The 25,221-nt window shown below is 38.0% G+C and overlaps 5 protein-coding genes across 8 annotated transcripts; 4 read left to right on the forward strand and 1 right to left on the reverse strand.

The window, feature by feature from the left end:
• Positions 1 to 5,584: 5,584 nt before the first annotated feature.
• Positions 5,585 to 12,000, forward strand: LOC119074655 (peroxisomal trans-2-enoyl-CoA reductase-like). The gene is made up of 6 exons (XM_037180934.1): positions 5,585 to 5,787; positions 5,914 to 6,034; positions 6,099 to 6,259; positions 6,322 to 6,446; positions 6,503 to 6,773; positions 11,869 to 12,000. The coding sequence occupies exons 1-6, from the start codon at positions 5,628 to 5,630 to the stop codon at positions 11,916 to 11,918; spliced, it is 888 nt and encodes a 295-aa protein (XP_037036829.1). The 5' UTR covers positions 5,585 to 5,627; the 3' UTR covers positions 11,919 to 12,000.
• A 754-nt stretch (positions 12,001 to 12,754) lies between these two features.
• Positions 12,755 to 14,221, forward strand: LOC119074658 (SRR1-like protein). The gene is made up of 2 exons (XM_037180937.1): positions 12,755 to 13,095; positions 13,327 to 14,221. Exons 1-2 carry the CDS (start codon positions 12,926 to 12,928, stop codon positions 13,997 to 13,999), a joined length of 843 nt encoding a protein of 280 aa, XP_037036832.1. The 5' UTR covers positions 12,755 to 12,925; the 3' UTR covers positions 14,000 to 14,221.
• Positions 13,970 to 14,340, forward strand: LOC119074710 (protein FMC1 homolog). The gene has a single exon (XM_037180998.1). It carries the CDS (start codon positions 14,001 to 14,003, stop codon positions 14,304 to 14,306), a length of 306 nt encoding a protein of 101 aa, XP_037036893.1. The 5' UTR covers positions 13,970 to 14,000; the 3' UTR covers positions 14,307 to 14,340.
• LOC119074685 (NADH dehydrogenase [ubiquinone] iron-sulfur protein 8, mitochondrial) lies at positions 14,341 to 15,559 on the reverse strand. Its single transcript, XM_037180968.1, has 3 exons — positions 15,388 to 15,559; positions 14,669 to 15,105; positions 14,341 to 14,603 (listed from the first exon to the last, which is right to left on the reverse strand). Exons 1-3 carry the CDS (start codon positions 15,422 to 15,424, stop codon positions 14,442 to 14,444), a joined length of 636 nt encoding a protein of 211 aa, XP_037036863.1. The 5' UTR covers positions 15,425 to 15,559; the 3' UTR covers positions 14,341 to 14,441.
• A 2,338-nt stretch (positions 15,560 to 17,897) lies between these two features.
• LOC119074556 (5'-3' exoribonuclease 1) lies at positions 17,898 to 25,078 on the forward strand. 4 transcript variants are annotated; one of them, XM_037180751.1, is made up of 16 exons: positions 17,898 to 18,109; positions 18,197 to 19,213; positions 20,618 to 20,710; positions 20,780 to 20,892; positions 20,971 to 21,337; positions 21,410 to 21,598; positions 21,663 to 21,764; positions 21,822 to 22,084; positions 22,147 to 22,466; positions 22,531 to 22,763; positions 22,834 to 23,011; positions 23,073 to 23,215; positions 23,515 to 23,652; positions 23,717 to 24,478; positions 24,549 to 24,674; positions 24,756 to 25,078. In XM_037180751.1, the coding sequence occupies exons 1-16, from the start codon at positions 18,035 to 18,037 to the stop codon at positions 24,924 to 24,926; spliced, it is 4,290 nt and encodes a 1,429-aa protein (XP_037036646.1). In that variant the 5' UTR covers positions 17,898 to 18,034; the 3' UTR covers positions 24,927 to 25,078. The 4 variants fall into 4 exon arrangements, with proteins under 4 accessions (XP_037036646.1, XP_037036648.1, XP_037036649.1 ...); XM_037180753.1 differs by having other exon boundaries at positions 17,901 to 18,109; positions 22,834 to 23,004; positions 23,078 to 23,215; positions 24,756 to 25,067; XM_037180754.1 differs by having other exon boundaries at positions 17,901 to 18,109; positions 22,834 to 23,004; positions 23,078 to 23,215; positions 24,759 to 25,067.
• Positions 25,079 to 25,221: the final 143 nt, after the last annotated feature.

Genomic DNA, 25,221 nt, shown 5'->3' on the forward strand with positions numbered 1-25,221 from the left:
GCATATTCAGTGTTGCCATCAACTATGACAAGTGGAATATGAGCGGCAGGAAATAAAATTGCAATATTAACCGTGACATCACTGACGACTAGTCAGTGACGATGGTGACGATACTGTCTATTGATAGGATGATTATACGGACGGGACAGGTTAATAATAGTTGATAGGTATATTCTATTGCAATAGACGCCTCATCTCTTCCTTGTCTTTGGACTCCTAAACTGAGTTAGATGACAATTGTCCAAAAAAACTCACACTTTTTAATCACATTTCACAGTAATGGTGATTTTTTACCCATCCATTTGGATTCGATTAGGTTAAGGTTACGTATCAGTCCGTTAAGGGATTCTTCTGACTGAATGGAAAATGCATCCGATTTCGGTCTGCTGCTTTTCAGAATTCTAATGGTTATTTATGACGTCGGGTGCAAAGTACTTTATTAGCCTCTAGCTCTCAAATTATGACAACAGGCCGCATAATACACATCGTGAGCCTAATAAAGTACTTATTTGCATCGACTCATACAACAATTTATGCAACAGAGGCATCTATAGTTTGCCAATTTTGTACATAATATTCTGAGTTGTATAAATCCCCTTCACATGCTTCTGCACCGAAAACCGTTCATTTCATCAATGAAGCATTTCTTCGGTGCCCTCAGCATATGTAAAATACTCACTCACCTTATGGTGTAAATAAAAGTTGGAAGCACCGACGTAATCTACTAAAAAATGATCGAAAATGTAAGACAAAGTTCTGCAATGATTTATCTTTTACGGAATGTATGTTCATGACCTTCCCAATGTCAGATACGTCAGATACCCAGTTGTCAGACATGTCGAAAAATTTCGAATTCGAAATCCATTAAATACTGAGAGCTCGTACAGTAATTTTTCGTTAAGTTTAACCAGTGAATTTTGACAAGTCTACCCATATAAATTATGTGGGTAGGAACAAGGTTCTGAAAGAACAGGTTAAGACACCCACGAGGGCGGCTGACACACAAATTTTGACAAATAGATGCTATTTATTGAACATACTCATTACAGATTGTTTGAAATGTCAACTTGAAGAAAAAAAAAAGTTTTTATCAGGTTGACATTTCAAACAATCTGTAATGAGTATGTTCAATAAATAGCATCTATTTGTCAAAATTTGTGTGTCACCGCCTTCGTGATCAACTCAGATGTGTCTTAACCTGTTCTTTCAGAACCTTGGGTAGGAACTCGTTCAGGAACTAAAAATTCGTTGTCCAAAGTGAAAATTTTCACATATTTTATTTATTTATTTGTTGGTTTTGAGACCGTTCTTACAGCCTTTTACAGCCAATTACAAGTTCAGTCTGGACCACCGGCTTTACGTGACTTCCGAACCACGCCTCGAAGTATGTAATTACTCTCTGAGGAAAGTTAGGTGCGAAATTGATATCTCGCCTTAATGTAGGCTAGACATATGTACACAAATTCATCGTATTTGGGTTACGTCATACGATTCATTCAGTGTGTACATCGTTGCAGCCACCAAACACACCGCAACTACCCAAATTATGAAGCTTTATATGAAAGAAGTGTTCCTCACAAGTGAAACTTAACGAAGAGTTTCTGAACGAGCTCTAGACCTGTCAAAATTTTCAAAGTCAACTTCACAGGGTACGCACTTTGAATTATCGAAATGCTTTTCACGAAGATAAACGTCAATCAATTGAGGTTAAGGAGAACTTAACGAAAACTTAAGTGCGGCTCCGTTGACGAGTACTATACCGTATAATGAGCATGATGTGATATATAGTGTCATGTCGGCGTCTTTGAAATAAGTAAAGCATTTCGCTTCAGCTGTTTTTCAGTTGATCCACTCATGTTAAACCTGTTTAAAGGCGTAAAATAAAAAATGTTTGTGGCTTACACCATTATGGTCGTTCATTTGTTTGATCAGCTGAAAAACAGCTGAAACGAAACGCTTCACAAAATTCACTAGATTCTTCACCAAATTTTAAGGCTAAGAAGAGGTCGTATTCTGTTCATGCCTACGAGTAATTATACCTAGAGAGGAAATTTCGAACAAAATTACGTTAATTATGTGGTCCCAACATGAAATACGAAATGTTTATTGGTATGTGTTTGCCCTCTTAATAGAGTGTTATGATGGCAAATACTTTGACAAGTACCACAAGGCAAATTATAAATTAACTGGTATCGGTCGTCTCGCTCCGATCATAACACTCTATTAAGAGGCACTGTCGAAAGCGTCAACGTATACATGTATTGGTGTAAAATTATATGAAATGTGTATCTTATACAAACTAATGTTGGTACCACTTTTCGTCATACAATTTTCCTCTCTAGGCATAATTACTCTAAGGTTCACAGGGCCTATTATGTAGAATTAATTTGCAAAATTTGCAAAAATTCACAGAAATTCACAAAAATTTGCACAAATTTGCGCTTCATTTTCAGCACATTTTGCAAGTCTTTGCGTTCTTTTGTCTGTTTTAGTACAATTTAAAGTGAATAAAGTAATTAATTTGACTTTGAAGGTGTGTAGAAGTCGTTTTTTGAAAATTTTTGCAAATTTGTGGAGAATTTTGTGTGAATTTTTGCAAATTTAATTCTACATAATAAGCCCTGAAGGTTCATGCGAAATAAATTCAACCATCTAGATAATATTTATATAGATGGAATTTAGTCTCTAGCTTTCCGTGATTTGTATTCAGGTTTCAATCTTCAATCACTGGGTCCCACCTTTTGGGTCCTTGACTGACACTTTTCTAAATGTATTTTTGATGAATTTCTTATTTTTTATTAAATTACTAAACTGTTGTTAATGTAAACGGTAAAACATTTGTTTCATTTAAAATGTAAACGGTAACACGTTTCATTTTTTACGTTGAAATAAAAAAAATTCAACAAAGGTCGGAACAAAGCAATACACCAGCTTAGTAACGGCTCTCGCTTCGCTCTTCACACTCGTATGAACTGTCTATTATTCTGTTTGATTGCCTTTTTGTTACATCAGAGTAGATGCGAAGTATGTTTTGTGAATGTGGCACGAGGACTTTTTCACAAAATAAACGAGCCGTCAGAACAGTCGGAGCGTTTGCTGCGACTGAGCCCCGTACAAACCCGTACATCTATTGCGTACGTGACCCTAGTTCGTCCGTCGCCCTACTCTTACCGTAAGCCTACTGTGCCCGTAAACGTCGGTAAAGTAAAATTCTTATGAAATGTGTACGTCTTAAAAATTGCGCATAGCGCAATTACGAAGCCCCGTACGACGTTCCTTTCAAATGTAACACAAATTTCGAATTGACCTAAAATTAAGTAAGTATCATTTTCACCGATTTATATTGATTTTACAAAAATCCAAAATGGCGGCCGACGGCCATTTTGTTAGGAGGTGGAAAGTAGTACGGCTGCTTTACATTCGTTAGTACCTTTCAAACAAAAAAAAATTGAAATTCGGTCAAAGTTTACTCGAGATATTAACAAAAAAACACCACCTTCACTGTACGGCCGAGTAGCCACATATAAGCTCACTCCAAGAGACCTAGCTCACGCTCCGGTGAATCGAATTTCATAAACTTTTTTTTCCCTGATTGGTACGGTCAATACCTACACGGAAAAAAAAGATTTGGAAAGAATTGTTTGCTAGAAATATATTTATAGTTGTGACAAATATATTTATATTTTTCACAAAATTTCAGGTAATTTGCTTGTCACAATTATATTTAATTATTTGTGACAAATTATTTCAAAATATATTCGTTACAAATATATAAATTACGAATTATTAAAAAAATATTTGTGGCAAATAATTAAATATATTTCGGACAAATATTTATATATTTGTAACGAATATAGTTAATTATTTGCTACAAATGTTTATCTAATATATTCGCCACAAATATTTATATATTCGATACCAATTTTTTACATTAAATTGGTATTGAATATTTCTTTTTTTTCCGTGTATCTAATAAAGCAAAATCCATCTAAATACGTTCAAATTTGGCCAACCTACAAGCAAAAACGGCTTGCCGCCCTGTACCTAGTTCACACCAAGGGGTCTAACTCACGAGTCGGTCATCCAATTTTCATAAACTTTTTTTTTGTCGATCGGTATTGTAAATACCTTTCATTTGACGTATCACTTACAAGTGTAGTGCTTAAATGTCTGGAGATATCGTCGAAAAACAGTTAGGCACTTATTGGGCCCCAGCTCCGGAAGGGTCGACCCAAAATCGCCCATCTTCGAACTTAGCCTCACTATTTTGACTATCTTTCAGGGAAATTTTTTTTTTGAAATCGGATTTGATTTACTCAAGATATCGACGTGACAGACGGACGGACGGACGGACGGACGGACGGACAAAATTTTTATTGCGGATTCGTTATCTATGAACATAGGCAAACACTTTGCCCTTACCGTCTGCTTCGAATTCCATCAATTACACACGGCATCGTAATCCTATAAGCCCCTTCGTACTTCGTACGGGGCTAAAAAGTGCGACAGATGTTCTTCTCTTACACTTTTGTAAAAATATGAAATCCCCCGGTACTTAATGAACATGGTAATAAATGAACTTTATTAGTTTTTGGTTGATCGTTAAAAATAACTCAGTTCATCAATCGGTAAATTGGTACCAATTTCGACTCTATAATGGTGAAGGTATTTAAAATATTTGTAAAAGGAGAAATTTATTGGTAGACCGAGAAAACGTAATCCCTCGAATATAATTTCCCATTCACCAAACCTTCAATCGTGAATAAAATATCACGACTCGTGTGAATTACGGCCCTCGCTTCGCTCTGGCCGCAAACTTCACGCTCGTAGGATTTTTACAATATTCTCTTTGATTCATTCATTATATTGCCTGCAAAAATTTAACTTTAATTTAATTTAATTTGACACACAACTTGATAGTCAACTATCAAATTTGTTAGTTTGCTATTAAGTTGTTAGTCAACTACCAAGTTGTTGGTCAACTATCAAATTTGATAGTTAACTATCAAGATGTTAGTTAGTTAGTCCTACTAGTTTCATGCACATCGAAAACAAACTTATATAATTTATCCACACTACCAAACAAAATCAAATTTCATCAAAGGAATCTTTTTTAATTGAGGCTATGATCAACAGTGTAAAATCCCGTTTTTTTTGGGATAGCTTCCAGATCCTTAGTCCTACATAGCCCATCTTCGAACTTAGACTCGGGATTTTAATTTTACGTATTTAAAAAAAAGAATCATCGAAATTGGTTGAGAATTACTCAAGTTATCGTGCCCTAAACGATTTTTTGTTACCCACATTTAACGTTTTTCATAGCATTTCATACATTTTCAATCACAGTGAACCTTTTTGTTACCCACATTTTTCGGTATTTTCTGGTGTAAGACCCTGACTTTCAATTTAACTATCAATATAATCGACTGTGCCCGGTGCTTGTTTCTGAAATCGACAGAATGCCAAGAAAACTTTTTTCACAAAATATGCCCTGCTTCTACTTAACAGGGAAAGATGCAATAGATCTAATTACTCATCGCAGTTATTTTGACATAGCAAAATTATTTTTTTTAAATATTGTTTGCTCTACGTAAACGAACTGATTACTCTCGTTCAATACGTTTCACATGATAAGAATCTCACAACGGAGTATAACATTAGATAAAACTCAACGCCACAGAAAAATGTCTGTGTTTAGAACAAAGTTATTCGAAGGTTGTGTTGCAATAGTAACGGGAGGAGCTACAGGAATTGGGAGAGCCATCACTTACGAATTGCTTACATTAGGTAATTTGCTTTGTGTCTCTTTGATTATTTGAAATTGTCAGTATCTATGCAAACAACGATTCTCAAAAGCACTATACCCACTGTACACGCTGTTGGTGCTTATAAAAGATTAATATTTTTATGTAGGTTGCAAAGTGGTGATTTCGTCACGAAATGGTGCAAGACTAAAGGCAACTGTTGAAGAATTTTCCAATGTGGGAACTATCACTTCGACAGTCTGTAACATTCGAAAGGAAAACGACGTCCGGTAAGCTAAGGAAAAAGTATGCGCATCGAGTATGCCAGTGTAGTGAATTATTTCTTATCGACAGAAACTTAATATCGACAACTATTGCCAGACACGGCAGATTAGATTTTATAGTCAATAATGGGGGTGGACAATTTTTATCTCCTGCTGCAGATATTTCGTTAAAGGGATGGAATGCTGTAACAGAGACCAATCTGACTGGAACATTTTTAGTGTGCAGAGAAGGTTGCTTCTAATCCATATCCATTAATAAGTTTCGTCATTAAACCGATTTGATCCATTTCTAGCGTTCAATCAGTGGTTCGATAAGAATGGAGGAGTTATTGTAAATATTATTGCTGATATGTGGAGGGGATTTCCAATGATGTCTCACACAGGAGCCGCTAGGCATGCCGTTTTCAATCTAACTCAAGTAAACTAACGGGTTAAGAAAACATTTTTCACTTTCCCATTATGGTTCTTCGTTAGTCCTTAGCCATCGAATGGGCAGATAAAGGAGTTCGAATAAATTCAGTAGCACCAGGACTAATTCTATCGCCTACAGCAGCCGCAAATTATGAAAGAAATATTTTTGATGAAGTAAAGGGAAACTTACCGGCCAAAAGAGCTGGCTTACCGGAAGAAATTTCGTCGGCAGTTTGCTTTTTACTTTCGCCTGGTGCTGCTTACATATCTGGTGCTACTTTGCGGGTTGATGGGGGTAGCAGTTTGTATACGACAATGTTTTGGAATGTTCCAGGTAATTTCAGAAAAAATATCAATTTTTAAATTACAGCCATGGGCTCTGAAATAACACATTTCGTTTCAGCTGTTTTTTAGCTGGTTCACTCACTCGTTCAAAACTCCTTATCTCCGTCTTAAAAACTGTGTGAAACTAGTTCACCCGTATAAACACATTTCTTTGTTTGAGTGAAACCAGCTGAAAAACAGCTGAAACGAAATGTGCCACTTACTCCAGAGTCCATAGTTGTAAAAAGATCCAAGTAGATTAACAACATTAGACAGTTTGCGCAAATGACATATAACTTATAAGTCAACTTATAACTTCGAAATTATAAGTTATAAGTCAGTCAGTTATCAGTTATAAGTTAGGTGGTTATAAGTCGGCTACATATAAAGTGAAATTTATAAGTTATAAGTCAGTGAGTTATAAGTTATAAGTGAATTTTCAAAATCTCTCAAAAACGTCGAATTCACACTTTTTTGATACTTTTGGACGTTTCTGAGATATTTTGAAAATTCACTTAAAACTTATAACTCACTGACTTATAACTTATAAATTTCACTTTATATGTAGCCGACTTATAACTTATAACCACCTGATAGCTGATAAGTGACTGACTTATAACTTATAATTTCGAAGTTATAAGTTGACTTATAATTTATGTGTCACTTGCGCAAACTGTCTATTAGAGATGCTTGCGCAAATGACATATAATTATCAATGAAAGTAAATGGATAGGTATGGCCAAACGTTCAAATTTGTTCTAGCCGGAGCACATACGGATTTGCATGGCGCCACCTCAAACGAACTCATTTCTAGTGCAAATTTCCACTAGAAATGAGTTCGTTTGAGGTGGCGCCATGCAAATCCATATGTGCTCCGACTTGTATGGACTGGCCATACCTACTTATCTACTTTCATTGATAATTATAAGTCGACATATAAATCCAAATTTATAAGTTATAAGTCGGTCACTTATAAGTTACTAGGCCCCATCTTTTGGATGGGTCAGATCCCTTGACTGACTGACTACTTTTCTCAAGAAGATTTTTGTTATCCGAGCAAAAAAAAAATCAATCTAAAAGTATATAAAAGTGTACCAGGGTATGCGTACCCTACTTTCGATACAAAACACGTATATGAGAAATTCCAGCACTTGATCATATACTGGCTCATACGTATTTTCATTACTTAAGAGGCATCGATGATTTGCTGAAAAGTATACATTTGGGTGATTTTTAAATACTGTCTTTTGGTGATATATTTCCACCAAAATTATCATTTTTCAAGTATGTACGACCGCAATAACGACCACGAATGTGTTAGCTTTCAACATAAAATAGATTTGGTTGTAGCAGTTTGACCAACCCTGAGAAAACTGAGCAGTTTATGAAAATTTCGGTACACTGGTCCCTTTTTTTAGAACTGGTCAAGTGACTACAACCAAATCTACTTTCTGTTGAAAGCTAATACATTCGTGGTCGTGTGTTTTGAAAAAAGGATTCTGATGAAAAGATACCATCAAAAAGGCAGCACGAGATACAGACCCTGGAAAGAGGCGAATTTTTTGCTTACATATTGAATAAAAATGAAACTCGTGTGACTCGACGATTACACACTCGTCCAAACTTTAATTTTTTTCTTATCATCGATATAAAGATATTACACACACAAAATTTTGGAATGAATCCTAGAATATTACTCCATTAACGAGCTTAACCCAAAAATGTCTTTCTTAGTGGGATAATTGTCTTTTGTGGACCATTAAGAATTACTCAACTAATAACACGATAATATCACGGGACGATACAAAAATTCTTTTAGGAATATCTGAGATCCCCCGACCGTCATAGCCCAACTTTGAACTTATCATCGGGAATGGAATTCCCCGTCGAATAAAAAAAGTTTTTGAAATCCGTTGAGGATTACGTCAAGCTATCGTGTTATCTAGGAACGAGACAAAAATTCTTTTGGGAATATCTCTAAGATCACCAGCCCGTTACGACCCATCTTCGAACGTAGCCTTCGTAATTTTATTCCCTGTCGATTAAAAAAAAGTTTTTGGAAATCCGTTGAGGATTACGTCAAGTTATCGTGTTATTAAGGAACGAGACAAAAATTCTTTTGGGAATATCTCTAAGATCACCAGCCCGTTACGACCCATCTTCAAATTTAGCCTCAGCAATTTAATTCCCCGTCGATTAAAAAATTTTTTTTGAAAATCCGTTGAAAATTACTCAAGTTATCGTGTTATCAACGAATCATCAAAGTGTGACAAACATTTTCTGTATTTAAGGTTTTTGGTCATACATTCATGCATTTTTAATCATAGTAGTGATCATTGTGTGACAAACATTTTAGGGTGTTTATCATCCGTAAGACCCATGACTTTCAGTCAAGGGAATAAGTCACGTGGTTATAAGTCATAAGTTATAAGTCGACTACTTATAAAGTAAAAGTTCATAAGTTTATAAGTCAAAAGTTTATAAGTCGTAAGTTAATAAGTCGTAAGTTAAGAAGTTATAAGTCCAAAAGTGTGATGCGTTTATAAGTGACTACTCACTGACTAGTGAGACAAAAGTCAAAATATAAATTTTAATCAGTCAAAACCACTCAAAAGAGTAAAAGTAACGCAAGTCCCTGTGCATACTTCCAAAACAACTGATATCGTTGTAGGTGACGCATTCTGCACAAATTTGATCACAAAAAATTCTACAACCAGCTCAGAATAGTTAGAAATATTCATGCGACTCTCTGTTTTTCTTAGTTCCACACGTTCCCCACATTTCATATGTTAGTATTGTTCGGTATATACTCGGATTTACCGCTTATACGCGCACACGTAGAGTGAGACAACTAGCGTAATGTGCACAGAGTGTGTGTGTGCAATATATTGATAGAAGTGTGGAACTGTTGGAACTTAAAAAAACAACCAAACACATGAATTTCTTGCTATCTATTCTGCGATTACTGTAGAAAAAAAAGTTTACCAAAAAAATTGTGCGTCACAAGTGGCAGATATTGAGGAAAGTACTGTAAGAAAATTGTTAAAATATGGAAAAAAATACGTCCTGAAACAATGGACGAATGGACAAACGGAAAAAAGCCGAATCATGTGACACTTTGTGACGCAAAATTTTTTTGGTAATTTTTTTTGGCATCGAATTAAAGTGATATCCTGAAAAAAGAGTTTGATATCTTCAAAAAATGTTTTTGATATCTTGAAAAAAGATTTTTGATATCCTGCCGGCATTATACAAAAAAAAAAAAATTTTGATACCTTAAAAAGATAATTTTGATATCTTGAAAAATGTGATGTGATCTCTTAAAATTGATATCCCCAAAAATGATTATGATTCACCGAAATTCGAAATTGATACCCAGCAAAAGGAATTCTGATATCTACGAAAAAGGAATTGATGACCCGGAAAAAGAAGTATGATATCACCAAAAGATATTTTGATAACCCAAAAAAAAGAAAGTGGTTTCATGGAAAAGGAAGTGTTATATTAGAGTGCTATTTACAGTATATAGACTGAAGTAGCCGCCAGATTTCTCGCCATTTCGTTTTCCTTTTTTTTGGCGAGAAAATTGGCGGTGGTTCCTTCAGCCATCGGACTAAATTAGTCCCCAGTTTTGTCGTCAAAGAGCTTTTTTGAAACTGGGAGCCAGTCTATAATTTGGTTCAATAAATTTAAATTTTATATAACACAAATGACACAATCCAATTATTTATTAGACGATGTGAGAAAAAAAAAATAACTCCTTCGCTTCGCTCCGGGGCAATGGGCCGGATCGCTCGGCGTGTTAAAACGCTTTTTATGTGCAATGAAAATTGGTATTCATTTCGTAAAAAGATGAATTCTGTAGGGACGAACTAAACTCCTTTACGTTACATTTCGTAAAAGGATGAATTCCCTAGGAACGAACTTAACGCTTTTACGGCGAGAAGACTTACACAGACTAATTATTAGACGATGCGAGAGAAAAAAATAACTCCTAAGTTACCGACACCTGGTAAGTGTTTCCAGTTACGCACACGGAATTTTGAAAACCATCACATTTTCTGTTTCTGTGTTTTAAGTTTCTGATTTCTCCATATAAAAATAGGAGAGCGCGATAGGCGTGTATGAAAATTATTTTTCCATGATATTAAATTTATTATTTAAGGACCACGTTCTGTCAGTCTTTGTAACTTCTTTGGTTTGGTTTTGGCGATGGGTCCCGCACTGGATTTGCAACTCTTTTTGCAACTATTTTTTCACATGCAACTCTTTTGAAACTCTTTATTTTTGCGTGTAACTCTTTTGCAACTCTTTTTTTCAGAATGTAACTCTATGCAACTCTTTTCAGTGCGGGACCCCTCGGGGTTTGGTCTCATTTTCTCATCTGTGATGTGAAAAAAAGTATTGTCTGGTTATCTTTATTTGTTTCGGACATCAAATTTATTTGTTTCGGACATCAAAATTATTTGTTTCGGATATCAAATTTATTTATTTTGGACATCATGCGGCAAGATATCAAAATCTATTTTTTCGACAATCAAATTATTTTTTGAGGATAAAAATTGCCGAAAACGCAGGATATCAAAGTTATTTATTTGGGATATCAAATTCTTTTTTAGAATTATCGATAAAAATACTTCTCATTTTTTTCTAGAATTTTTTGGTAACATTTTTGCTTTTATAGACTAATCATTCGTCTAAGTCTACAACGATATCAGTTGTTTTGAAAGTATGATAAGGAACTTGAGTCATTTTTACTCTTTTTAGTGTTTTTGAGTGATGATGTCTTTGAAATTTATACTTTGTTTTTTCTCTCACTAATCACTTATAAGCACATCACACTTTGGGACGTATAACTTATAAACTTACGACTTATAAACTTTTGACACATAAACTTATGAACTTATAACTTTTACCTTATAAGTAGTCGACTTATAACTTATAACCACGTGACTTATAACTTATAACCACGTGACTTATAACTTATAAGTGACCGACTTATAACTTATAAATTCGGATTTATATGTCGACTTATAATTATATGTCATTTGTGCAAACTCTCTATTAATAGTTAGTGTCATTCAATTGTTACATTTTTATTCTAGATCATAAGTCACTTAAAGCATATAATTGGATTCCACCAGCAAAATTATAAGCCGGTACATACCTCCTATCCATCTTCACAGTAAATTTTTTTTGTAAAACAAAAACATTCAATAAAAATGCATTTTAAATTTCAATTTTCAATGAAATAGCTTCGGTGCGGGCAGCAACTATCGCAAATTGTTGATTTTTTTTTCTTTCGCCCCTTGGCAAACAAAGATCAAGTGATGCGTAGCCAGAGGTTAGGTTCTGAAAGAAACAGGCTAAGATACATTACACATATAAGTGCAGCTCACAGCAGAAAGTTCTTGATACATAAAATACTAGAAAAGACTTTCATGGTTACATCAGATGCGTCCTCATCTCTTTCTTCATGACGTTTTGCAACTGATGGATTTTCAATCAGATAGTAAAACGAACTGAATGCCTAATAACTTGAGTGAATTCGAATTTTTCCTGGAACGAATTTGACATTTTTGCATCATGTTCTGAAGATGAAGATAAGCGTATTTGGGTCCTGAAGGCCGCCTGAGTTCTTAACGATTTTGCGAGGTATCGTCGTAGGTAAGAATTCTGAGAGACACAATAAACCAGAAAACTGGAGGTGGCACCTACTTAATCCGCAGGCGTCTCAGCACTGTTTACTAGAGTGGGCAGTGGTATTCTTTGCTCTACAATTTTGCTTTGCATTCAACTCTCCTAGCTCCTGAAAGGACATGTTAACACACCTCACCAGCGGCACCATCTGCTCTCATAGGTGTCACGACTTGGTCTTTCAGAACGTAGTCAATCTTTACTTCTTTGTTTTAAGTATTACGCGCTGCGTGCATTGACATCCTGAAATATGCTCTGATCTGCCGTTACGAAGACTGTTGTTGACAACACTGTAAACGTCCAGCATATCAAAACAGAGAGAGGTGAAGCATGTATTCCCAAAAATTCACGAGAAGAGTATAATAGGAGAAATAACCTAGAACAGGCAATAAGCGACAGAAATCTGAGAACTATACTGAATTTATAGAACAATCGAAAGGAAATGAATGACAAACGAATTCGGCTATGTCCAGCGATGAAGAACCATTTGTATTGGTAACGTCGAAACGTCAAAAATCCAAAAACAACAAACCAATTCTTAGCAGACAGTCGCATAAACAACACGATAGTGGGAAACTTATTCAACTTTTCGCTGAAGACAACGGCAAAACATTCGATAAATCAGCTGAGCTGAGGTAAGTTATTGATATTTGTGTCGGGTATGTACGTTTGTTTCGGGATATCAAACGTAAGATGGTCTGAATCCATCAAATTTTCGACTCTCCGTGCTTACATAACATTCCGCTGAGATGATTCGTTTGATTGCGACTTTTGCAGCTCTAACGTTTACCATCAACGAAAGCACTGTTTATTTTTCGATCGGGACGTGATGTCCAGCTCATAACCTCTATTTGGTTAAATTTCAGAAAAATTGCCGACTTCACCCAGAAAATCGAAAATTCCGATTACTTTCGTCAGTCAGTCGACCTAGTGTCCAATCAATCAACAGAACCACCAATAACCAAGATCGTTTGCTTTGGCATCGGTCACATAAGACATTGTAACACATCCCGCTATCAACTCGCCTACATATTGGCATTGAGACGACACTTGCAAGTCGAATCAATTCAATTTCACGAGCCACTTCTCACCGGACACGACGAAGATCTACTGAATGCACTGCATTGTGAATTGGTTTCGATAAACATCGAAGGAAAACTCGAAATCAATCCGTCAGAAACGACCTTGGTGTTCTTGCCGCATTGCCCGAAGCAGCTAATCAACAATTTACTGTGGAAGAATTGGTCGGCAAACGCTCTGCGACGAATTGTTCTGATCAGCAACAGTTTTCAGGCTATCGTTCAGCAAACACCGACCAGTTGTTTAGGTCAAGACGCCGGTTATATCAGTCGAATCGAACGCCACACGACCGAATTTTCGTTGAGAAATTCATTCGAACACAGGAACGTGTTCAACGACATTGCGATTCATTTCTTCAACGCCGACCATTACGAGGATAACTTTTTCGATCATCAACTGGAACCGTCCTACGATACCAGCGAACTGATTGAAACGATAGATCGTCTAACCATCCGGTAAAATGACTTCGAACATTTATCGGTCGCTAATATCGGAACTACGACTGGCCAGTCCAAATGGTGTTATGAACAAGGACTCTTTGGTGTTCAAGTACATTGCGTCGCAGTTTCGTAAATACAAGACGACCGATCAGCAGCTGTGCAAAGCAAGAGAAGAAATGCAGTTCTTGGGCATCACTTACCGTTGCTACTTGAAAAGTTTGAGAAAGCAGGAAGAAATTCAGAAGCATTTCAAAGGAAGCGGCGAAAGAACAGTCAAAGCTACCGCCGACATGGTCGGATTCAAATTACCGCATGATCCAAAGTAAACGAGCGAATAAATACGCGTTGACTGAATGAAAATTTGTCGTTTTTTCATTGTTTTTTATTCGCGGCTGTCTTGTTCTATTTACAATTTGCCGCTTCTACCAGGCATTCAATGCATTCCACCTAACCAGGTAGTTCTAACGATACAAATGATCTGCTTGAATATTGGATGCTATTTCGGACTCCCATTTGTCGCCGTTGTTCAGCAGTTTCTCTTTGTTGTACAACAATTCTTCGTGTGTTTCTGTTGAGAATTCGAAATTCGGTCCTTCGACAATTGCATCAACCGGACATGCTTCCTGAAATACCGAAATGGAATCATTTTCCGTTCATCCGGATCGCACATCGAACAGCCCAAATTTACCTGACAAAATCCACAGTAAATGCATTTCGTCATGTCGATGTCGTAGCGAGTGGTCCGACGACTGCCGTCAGCCCGTTCTTCTGCTTCGATCGTAATCGCTTGGGCTGGACAAATTGCTTCGCACAGTTTGCAAGCGATACACCGTTCTTCACCACTCGGATAGCGTCTCAATGCATGCTCACCGCGAAATCGGGGACTCAACGGTCCCTTCTCGAACGGATAGTTGATCGTAGCGGGTTCCTTGAATATATGCGCCATCGTAACGCCCAAGCCTCTGAACAGTTCAGTCCAAAAAATTGTTTGCGAAGCACGATCGGTAATTTCTGCCATTTCCATGCTGGGAAGTTTATTGTTGACATACATATAGCCGGGAGTGGGCTTATCTGGCGATGTTGACGTGCATCGATACTGGGTGATTGGGCGCAAGTGTCGAGATCCTGAAAATATTTGTTTTGGCTTCATTATGCTTGACACGACATGTTTCCGATTAGAAATTGAATTGCGGCTTCGATGTTACAAATATCTACGTCGCAAAATTACAAGACAATCGCTGCGCGCAATTTTTTTTAGTAGAAATTGGCACTGAAAGTTAGCTTCATCAAGCTAGGAAGTTATTTTTACTTTTCCACCAGTACAAAATTTGTTGATGACATAAGAGTCAGGACCGAATAACCTATGAAGTTTTGTATTTGTTTTTAAACCAACATAACAATAGTTACCGTTGCGTGCAACTTGAAACAATTTTACTGTAGCCATTGCTTAGCTATGAACAATCAAATTGAATCTTCTAGATTCGAATTTAATTAGAATGACCAGAATATTTTGCGTATTTTCGTTCTTAACACAAAATTTTTTTATATGACAGATATTCCGTATGAGATGACAGTCGTGTCAAAGAAAATGATAGTGACCAAAGTGACTGAAGCGACCGCACAGCGAGGGGCCGCAATAACATTTGTCTGCCACTGTGAACAGTGTTCACATTGTTTTTCATGAAAAATACAGAGTGTCCTCTCGCTCCTCAAGTACATACCTCAAGGCAAGTTATAATTAACTGGTATTCGGTCATCTCGCCCCGAACATAACACTCTAAATAGAGTGTCATAATGAGAGAGAAGGTAATAAATTTCAGACCAGTTATTTTGACTTGCCTTGGGGATCTGTCAAAATATATATGTAAAAATATAATGACAATGACCCAGAGGAAAGTTATAATTAAAACTGGTCTTCGGTTTTCTCGCTCTCGATCTAACTCGATCATAAGAGTAGGATGAAATGTTCAGGTAGGATAATTATAATTAACTGGTCTTTGTGATTCTCGTTCTGATTTCAACAGTTTATAGAGAGAGTTATTTTTGTACAGGTGGTCTCAGGGTTACACGTCAAAATGTGAGAAATCGGAAACAAATTTATTTTAGTCTTTATTTAAGAATTTTTGACAGCTGACCCCGAGACCAGTTAAGTTCAGCATATCAGTTTTTATCTGCCTAGACCGATAACCTCGCATTTATCTCTCTAGAGCAATTTTATTTATCTGTTCTCGGCAGATAAAATAGCGTATGCACCTCTGCCCAAGAAAAATCTCAATTTTAGGCATGTAAAAAAGCAGTATCAAAAAGTGTGTACCTATACTAGATTCACCACAAGATTCAGGCATACCTCACACGATACACTTAAAAGCTATACCCTTCAGCTATTAACTATAGCTAATAACAATGTTTTAACATCGTTCATACCAGAGAAACCTACGTGATTATTCGACGACGTAAGTATCGGCGACTTTCTAAAAAAAAATTGCGAGTTATTTAGCAAACTAACAGCTTCTTCAGAAAGTCGTCGTTTCCGAACATTTTGTAAAAGGAATATTCCTTTTACGAAATGTTAAAAAAGTAAAGGAAACGACGAGAAGAAATGACTACTTTATGAAGAGGCGGAGAGTTACTAACGAAACCCATCGTTTCTTCGTTAACTCGCTGTTTCTTCGGTAAATCGTCGATTCTCATGCCATCGAATAACCAGAACAATGAGGAAGAATTAAAGTTAACATGTTTCGTTTGAAAGTAGTTTGTAGTTAGTAGTTTGAAAACGGTCCCACATAAATTTCGTCTAACAAATAAAAATTTAGATTTTGTAATTTCTACCTTTTGCGCACGCGCACGAACAACTAAACAAAATCTAGATTTTAATTTGTTAAATGAAATTTATGCGTGAACAATTCCGAACCATAGAGGAAGACTAGGTAGAAAGGGACATTAGGATTTTCAATTATTTGTATGGTGTTATTCCGCGCGCTTTTTTAGAACGTAGGTTACGTTATACCAAGGCTGTATACTTTGTTGAGGTCACGCAGATGCAGATACGCGGGTTACACACCACGTTTCATACACAAAATTCACCACGCCATACAAATTCAATTTTGGTGAATTTTTATACAGCCTTGCGTTATACATACATTCTTACATTCTTTCCGCACAAACGTCCTCTGCGTTTGCTTATCTACCCTATATTATATCGATGCTTCACACCAGACGACCAATATTGCTAGTTTTTCAATCACAAAATAATTTAAATAATAATGGCAACTGGGCACTTAAAGGAGCAGCAAAAGTGATCATAGTCGACAGCTGTCAAAAGTACTATTTTGTATGAAATTGTTTTTTACAGTGTTTTACGGTATACTATTTAGAGTACCACTCATGCTTGAAGTGCGTTGGTGCAGCAGATATTTAGGGTGAGTTGGGATAACGCCGAAAAAGGTCTTCACTATGTAGTGGTTCCTGTGACCTCACAACACCCTTATACCATGCTGACCAGTAACTGTCCCGTTCCGTTCCAATTATATTAAAAATTCTTTTGTGAAGTGGATTCAATGACGCCATGGGGAACATTTGTGCACATTACAAAAGTGTCAAATTATAGATTGCGGATTTGAGCACTATTTCACAGGACTCTCAATGATTGATGCTGTCGGCAAGTCGGTCACTCCTGTCACTCCACCGAACAATATTTTCATGGACAATGTGATCGAAAATTTAATTTAATTTAAAGATCATTTTTCATATAAATATTGGATGAAATTTGACAATTTGTATGGCCTTGTAACAAACCTATTGGTATATTTTTCGTCTATGCTTGAGAAAATGAACATGGTAGCCCTACACGACCGAAGCAACTTTTTCATTCTGCGTCGATGTTACCACTGTAATTTGTAACGATGTCATCGCTGCTACCCATGACATTTCTCGCGCCATATTGATTGTGTTTTGATTAAAAAGTTTTCGTTTCCACCGCTTTTCGATAAACACAAAATTAAATTTTGGACTTTTATGCGAATTGATGATCCGATAACTCCATAACGATAGTAACATGGGTGTTCCGAAATTTTTCCGTTACATCAGCGAAAGGTATCCATGTTTGAGTGAACTGATACGAGAAAGTCAGGTAAGCATCGATCCGAGATACAACATTGATCAAATGCAATGCCAAAAAATGCAATCATCACCTTGTCAAAAAAAAATCGATTTACAGATTCCTGACTTCGATAACCTCTATCTCGATATGAATGGCATCATTCATAATTGCTCACATCCGGATGATGGTAACGTCCATTTCCGAATGACCGAAGAGCAAATGTTCCTGGACATATTCCATTACATCGAAACGCTCTTTCGCTTGATTCGGCCGCAAAAACTTTTTTTCATGGCTGTAGATGGTGTCGCTCCACGTGCAAAGATGAATCAGCAGCGCGGTAGACGATTTCGATCAGCGAAAGAGGCTGAAAAAATGGAAGAGGATGCGAAGAAAAAAGGTGAAACATTGCCGGACACTGAACGGTTTGACAGCAATTGCATCACACCCGGAACGGCATTCATGGTTCGTCTGCAGGACGCACTGAGACATTTTGTCAAGGTGAAAATCACAACGAATCCGTTGTGGCAAAAGTGTAAAGTTATACTCAGTGGCCATGAAACACCCGGCGAAGGTGAACACAAGATAATGGAGTACATCAGGTTCATCAAATCGAAACCTGGATTCGATCCGAACACTCGGCACTGTTTGTATGGTTTGGACGCAGATTTGGTGATGTTAGGCTTATGTTCACATGAGTTGCATTTCTCTTTGCTGCGCGAAGAGGTGAAATTCGGCAGTAAGGCGAAAAAGCCGACTGGCGTTGATCAGACCAGATTCTATCTGCTGCATCTGGGCTTGTTACGTGAATATCTGGAATTGGAATTCGCAAGAATCAAGGACAGTGTCCCGTTCGGGTTTGATATCGAGAAAATTGTCGATGACTGGATTCTGATGGGATTCTTCGTTGGCAACGATTTCATTCCGCATCTTCCCAACTTACACATTAACGAGAATGCGCTTCCGATCTTGTACGAAACATATATGGATGTGCTTCCGACGTTGGACGGCTATATAAACGAAGGCGGGAAGCTGAATTTGCAGCGATTGAATGTTTTCATGAAAGCGTTGGCCGTCAAGGATAAGGAATTGTTTTCCAATCAACGGAGCAATTTCAAAGGACTCAAAGCGAATGAGGTAAATTTTTCAGGTCTTTTCACGTTTGTCATTTTTCTGATATCCATCACATTGAGAACAAATTTACAACTGCAAGAGGTCATTACATTCATTGTAGTATTTGTAACGAAAAATGCTAGACAACTACGGATATCACTTGTTGTCCATTAATTTTTCCGATTTTATATCTCCCTGATTTTACTGATTGAACAACAACGGCTGTAGAAAAAATCGTTTTGACTGTGCCCTAGTCGTTCTATCAGTATCCATAAAAAATGGCCGGCGAGTAAACTTTCTCGCATGAAACCAGAGTATTTTTTCCTTCTTTTTTGAATATAAACTATCGGACCTAACAAAACCCACTAAAGGTTTTGGACTAGATCATTACTACTGCTTCCGGTGCTTAACCTGTTGACACCCCTTCATTACCGAAATTTTTTACTGTGCAAGTGGTAAGCTGAGCGACAAACTTAGCGCCATCCATGATGTGCTAGAAACGAAAATAGTAAGAGCTGAATACGGACCTCCCGTGCGAAAGCTCTACACTCAATTTTAACTTGACTTGAACTGTTTCAATTTTGTTTTGTTCACAAATCTGATAATCGGTTCAAACCTGTCTGCGGTTGAGGTCTGAACTCTCACATTGGCAACTCAGTCGTAGTGTGTACAAAGCAGACGTCTTGACTGCTATTCAATTGAGTTGTTCATTCTTAAATAAAATCTTAGTAAACAAGGCGTGAATTCGACGAGAAATCCTTAGCACAAAGAGAAATACTCTACGATGACGTGGATTATTTTAATCGAGCTGCCCTGCTAAAACAACCATTACCGCAGTAGTCAACAGGTCATGAATCATTTCCATGAAGTGCTGCGAGTAAAAGATATTACTGCAGAGGTGGATAGATGTCGCTATTGCATAAAAATGGTTTCGGTAACGTCCCCTCGTTTTTCTACATATTTTGATCGGTTGGTGCAAATCATTCGAGATCAAGGCTTTGTTTGTATACGGAATTTACTGGGTCATTACAACCGTCTTGCACGATAAATCTTAGAAATTTCCTTGAGCCTTGAGCGGAGCGAGTGCACAAAAAACAACCATCCAAGACTGATACGCTGAATAAAATACCTGAGATGGAACGAAATTTCAGTAAATTGTGCTGCATTTTCGTACATAAATTCAACATAATTCAGTTGAGCATTTGAAATTGAATGATGTATCAAAGCGCAGGACAATTGGGGACATTTTTTGCACGGTTCTAGTACCTTGGGTTATTTGGGAGAACCGGAAGTCAGATTTTATCAATTTTCATCATTTTTATCAACTCGGGAGAAGTTTTACATTCCTGTGACTCCCACTAACGCTTGCCTTTTCCTACCTGTTAGCTTTTTCCTAAAAGACTAATAAGCGTGCTGCAATTTTTTTAGGCAAACGACGAAACATTTGGCGTGAATTTCGATTCAATGAGTCTAGATATGGACGCTGATCTAATGGAGCTCGTTAAAAACTCCAATGAAATGGTAAGCCAATGAGACCATATTCTCAATCAAAAGCCATATTCTCAATCGAATCGGTCATGTGTTTTTCAGTTCGATGACGACGACGACACCGATGAGAATGACGATGAGATGTTCGACAAGGAATTTGAAATGCATAAACGGGATTACTACATAAAGAAATTGAAGTATCCGGAAATGACACCGTACGGTCCACTCAATGCGTTTACAGCTTTCGATCCACCAAACTAATTGCCAATTATTTTTGTTTCCCATTTATTTAGGGAGGTCTTAGCCGAACAGACCGAATGCTATATCAGAGCATTGCAGTGGACACTATTCTACTACTATCGGGGAGTGAAGTCATGGGGATGGTACTATCCACACCACTATTCGCCATATATCAGCGATATACAAAATTTTAGCGATTTAAAATTGGACTTTGAAATGGGCAAACCGTTTTTGCCATTCGAGCAATTGTTAGCTGTTCTGCCAGCGGCGAGCCGAAGCCACTTGCCCAGTGCTTATCACAATCTGATGATGGAGGAGAACAGTTCGGTGATTGATTTTTATCCGAAAGATTTCGATACCGATATGAACGGCAAGAAACAGGAGTGGGAAGCCGTTGTGCTGATACCATTCATCGACGAGGTAAGGTTCTTGCCTAAACGTTCTTTACACGACCAAAGATTCGGTAACTGACGGTGTGCTTTGCTTCTTCAGAAACGTCTCCTATCCGCAATGGCTGAGTGTCACAGCAGTCTGACCGATGCGGAAGTTAAACGTAACGTTCATGGACCTATGCTTTGCTACGAATTTTCTACCAAAGATTCTGGTATGTTGGACTCTAAATTCGGACTGTCAGCTGTAAGAACACTGCAGTGCATCGAAACACCAATCTATAGGGATGAAGTAAGCGAACGTGTTGACGCATCAACACGGATAAACGATAAAAATCTTTTCTTTCCCTCTGCAGCTGAACGTTGCAGAAGCGAACTTAGTTTTGGGTCCATCGGCAGGGTCATTGCGAGATGTTTATTTTCCCGGATTTCCTACCATGAAGCACCTGAAATACACGGTATGCACAATCAGTCGTTGCTACTGAAATGATTTCTCGAACATTGCCATTTTGCAGGGTTCACGGAAATTCGCACGCACGCGAGTGTTCGATCAACCGAGTCGAAACGAGAGTATGATCGTTCAATTGGAGCCACATCCGCCAATTACCATTCAGGATGCAGCGGCTATGCTATTGGGAAAAGAGATATTTGTTGGTTGGCCGCATTTAAGCGAGGGCAAAGTGATAAGCGTGATGGATGAGTCAACCACGATTTCAACAAACGGATGTCAAAGCGACAAAAAGGTTTTCAATTTTAAGTCGAAGACCGTCATTGATCAGTGAGTTGCCATTGTCATTGCAAAGCGTAAGTCTGACTAAAGTCGCCGTTCAATTTTTCCAGCTACATGAACCGTATGGGCATAGATCTTGGCGACGTAACGATTTTGGTGTGCGTTGCACCACTACGTAACCGCGAATATACTTACAGTCAACACGGGAAAATGGTTCTGAACAAAATGTGGGGAGAGCCACCCGTATTCTATCCGATACAGTCAATCGTTAAAGACATTGCCGTCCATGATCCTCACTATGTGCAGCACAAGAACGTTGTTGACATTTTCACCGTTGGATCGAAAGTATTCATGGCCGATACGATGTATGTGGGCAGTATGGGCATTGTAACCGATCCAACGCCAGTAAAAGACTGCGGTCGCATTAAATGTTTGTGTCAAACAGTTGAGCCACTGGTCGACAGCTTGTGATTAATGCTCGCTCTTCATTACAGTGACCATTGAATATTACACCGAGCCGGATCTAGAACCGGTGAAACGATTGCAAGAGGAAAACGCTACGAATTTCATCAACTCGTATAGTGCATCGTCGTCCATTGGTATGCATTCGAGTGTGTTTTCTCTGGTTACAGGCAGCCTCATTGTGGTGAGAGGCGAAAAACGGTTCCCATTGCCCGACAATACTCCGAAGGCGAACATTGGTCTTCAGTTGAAATTTCCGAAGAAGGTGAGTGGATCAGTCGATGGATAGGATATCCATTTGGGTTCGACGATATTTATCGAAAAACACTTTACAGAATGAAGAAGTGGTCGGATATACGAAGAAAGTGGGCAATCAATTTATGTATTCGAAGCGGGCCATTGAATTGGTGGAACAGTACTGGCAACGATTTCCCGATATTTTCATGTATCTGGGCAACAATCCACTCAACGACCAGTTGTTCGAATCGGTTCTGTTCCAGGGCAAGGTGAGATATTAGAGCCATCCCAATCTCATTGTCGAGCTGAAGAAATTTTTTGCTTTATTTGTCTACAAATCAGACAGGAGTAATGGATGAAGTAGTGAAATGGATTAAGGAGCAGCCATACTTTAGCGCATCGACGAAACGGTCATGTGGTTCCAATGGTTTAGATGAAATGGCTATGAAAATGGTCGTTCAGATGGTGAACGTGAATCAAGTAAGAATTTGTGTTCTGACATTTTTCACACTTTTCCAATACCAATAACTTGGCGAATACTTTGCCAAACCCCCTCTCGTGGGGTCGTCTTTTATGGATTTAAAATGTGAACTGCCCTGACGCTTGATTTATTAGATTGTCTCGGTCTGTCGAGGGCGGAAACGTTTCACACAAGAACTTGTTATCATGACTCACACTCTGGTGAAACTTTTCCGTAAAATCGAAAATCCAACTTTCGTAGGCACACCAACGACCTGACGCTAATTCCGTGAATTCAATTTCGAAAAATCTTTCCACAGAAATCAGAGTACAAAAACATAAAGCTTCAAGCCAAACCGCATTTGCTGTTGAAGCCAGGACTGAACACACCGAATCCCGAAGCCAATCATAATTTCAGAGTTCTCGATCGAGTGGTTGTGGTCAGCGAAACGTTTTCGGTAAGTCGAACGTACACGATCGTCAATAAAATTGATCGATCTCAACGAATCGCTTGTTTGACAGGTGCCACTGGGATATAAAGGTACAATAACCGCCGTTCATACCATCACCGATCCGAATCCAGTTCGTTTGGAGAGCGTACGGAAAACTGACGTACTGTATGAAGTGTTATTCGACCGACCTTTTGACGAAGGAAATACGGTGGAAAATGTTGCCGAAAAGCGGTTTTTCAATGTTCCACCCATGCATTTGCTAAACATCACACATGGTCTGAAGGCGCACAATATCATAAAGAATGCAGAAAGTGTACAGCCGGCGATGGCTATGGACAAGAAAAACATTTGGGAGGAGCTGAAACGAAGCAACGAAAATAAGAAAAATAGTTCAAATGTCAATGCGGTAGCAGTGGTGGCTCCGCAGCTGAAAATCAACAACGTAAATCAGCAAGTGAATAGCAAAACAACCGTCAAACAACATGACGAATCGGACGTTTTGCGTAAATTGCTGAAAATTCAACAAACCAATCAAACCGAACCGACTGTGATACCGACGACTGTTAATCACGAAAATTCGACGAAAATAAATGTCAGCGATTTATTCCGTGTCGATCCAGCCCATCCGCCAAAACCGCCGCTCAATTGGCACAGCCAAAAATCGAATCGAAACAAAGTATTTCCGCAGGACGAAGTTAGTCAACCGAAAAGCAACAGCAATTTTTATCCGCCAACAACGACGAAACCCAATTACATCCATCATCCCAGACCGAATAGTGCCGCTCATCGGTCGCCCATTCATAACGACGTTAACTTTAGCTTAAGTAATCAGGTAAGTGCTGAGGGCGATGATTAAGTGGTTGATTTTCAAACTCAATTTTCTCCTATTTTCATTTTCGAAGATATTACCTCCGCAAGGTCCTCGTGGTCCACCGAATCTCGGCAAATATGTTCCCGGTCATCACGGCGCATTCATACCACTACAAGCGACTCGGAGTATTACCAAGTCCTCGAAGGAACCAGATAATGTAACCGAATTGCGTCAATTAATCGGGCCTCGACCGACAATTTAATTTTTTTTTTGTTTTTTTTTTCATGTTCGAATTCAGAAGACATCCAAGCCTAAAGCAGAAAATAACAATTTGAACATATCGACCAATCAGCCATTGGTGACCGGACAAGTGGATAGTGGAGCGAATGCGACGAAAAAATCGCAAGCCCAGCAACGGCAATCGAAAATGCGAGTGGCTGCCAATTTCAACTTCCCATCAAAGGACTGAATGTGCGGGTGGAAAGGTGGAAAGAAATTTCGTTCGGGTGTACTACAATAGCATGAAAGTCTGACCGGTTTGGTGATTTTGACTTTTGGACAGTTTTTTGTTCTTCAAAATTTAACTTAAATTACAAAACAAACGCCGAAATTTCAAATAAAACGTTGCGTTTTCGTTTCACATTCTCCGACGGACAGCATGTCCACGAAATTTGAGCTACGCATCTACTGCCGCTCTTTCAGTATTCGTCTCGTTATTATTACATTATTAGAAAATCCATGAAATTTGACGTCTGGATAGCTTA

The sequence above is a fragment of the Bradysia coprophila genome, unplaced genomic scaffold (assembly GCF_014529535.1).
Source record: "Bradysia coprophila strain Holo2 unplaced genomic scaffold, BU_Bcop_v1 contig_151, whole genome shotgun sequence".
NCBI classification, from domain to species: domain Eukaryota; kingdom Metazoa; phylum Arthropoda; class Insecta; order Diptera; family Sciaridae; genus Bradysia; species Bradysia coprophila.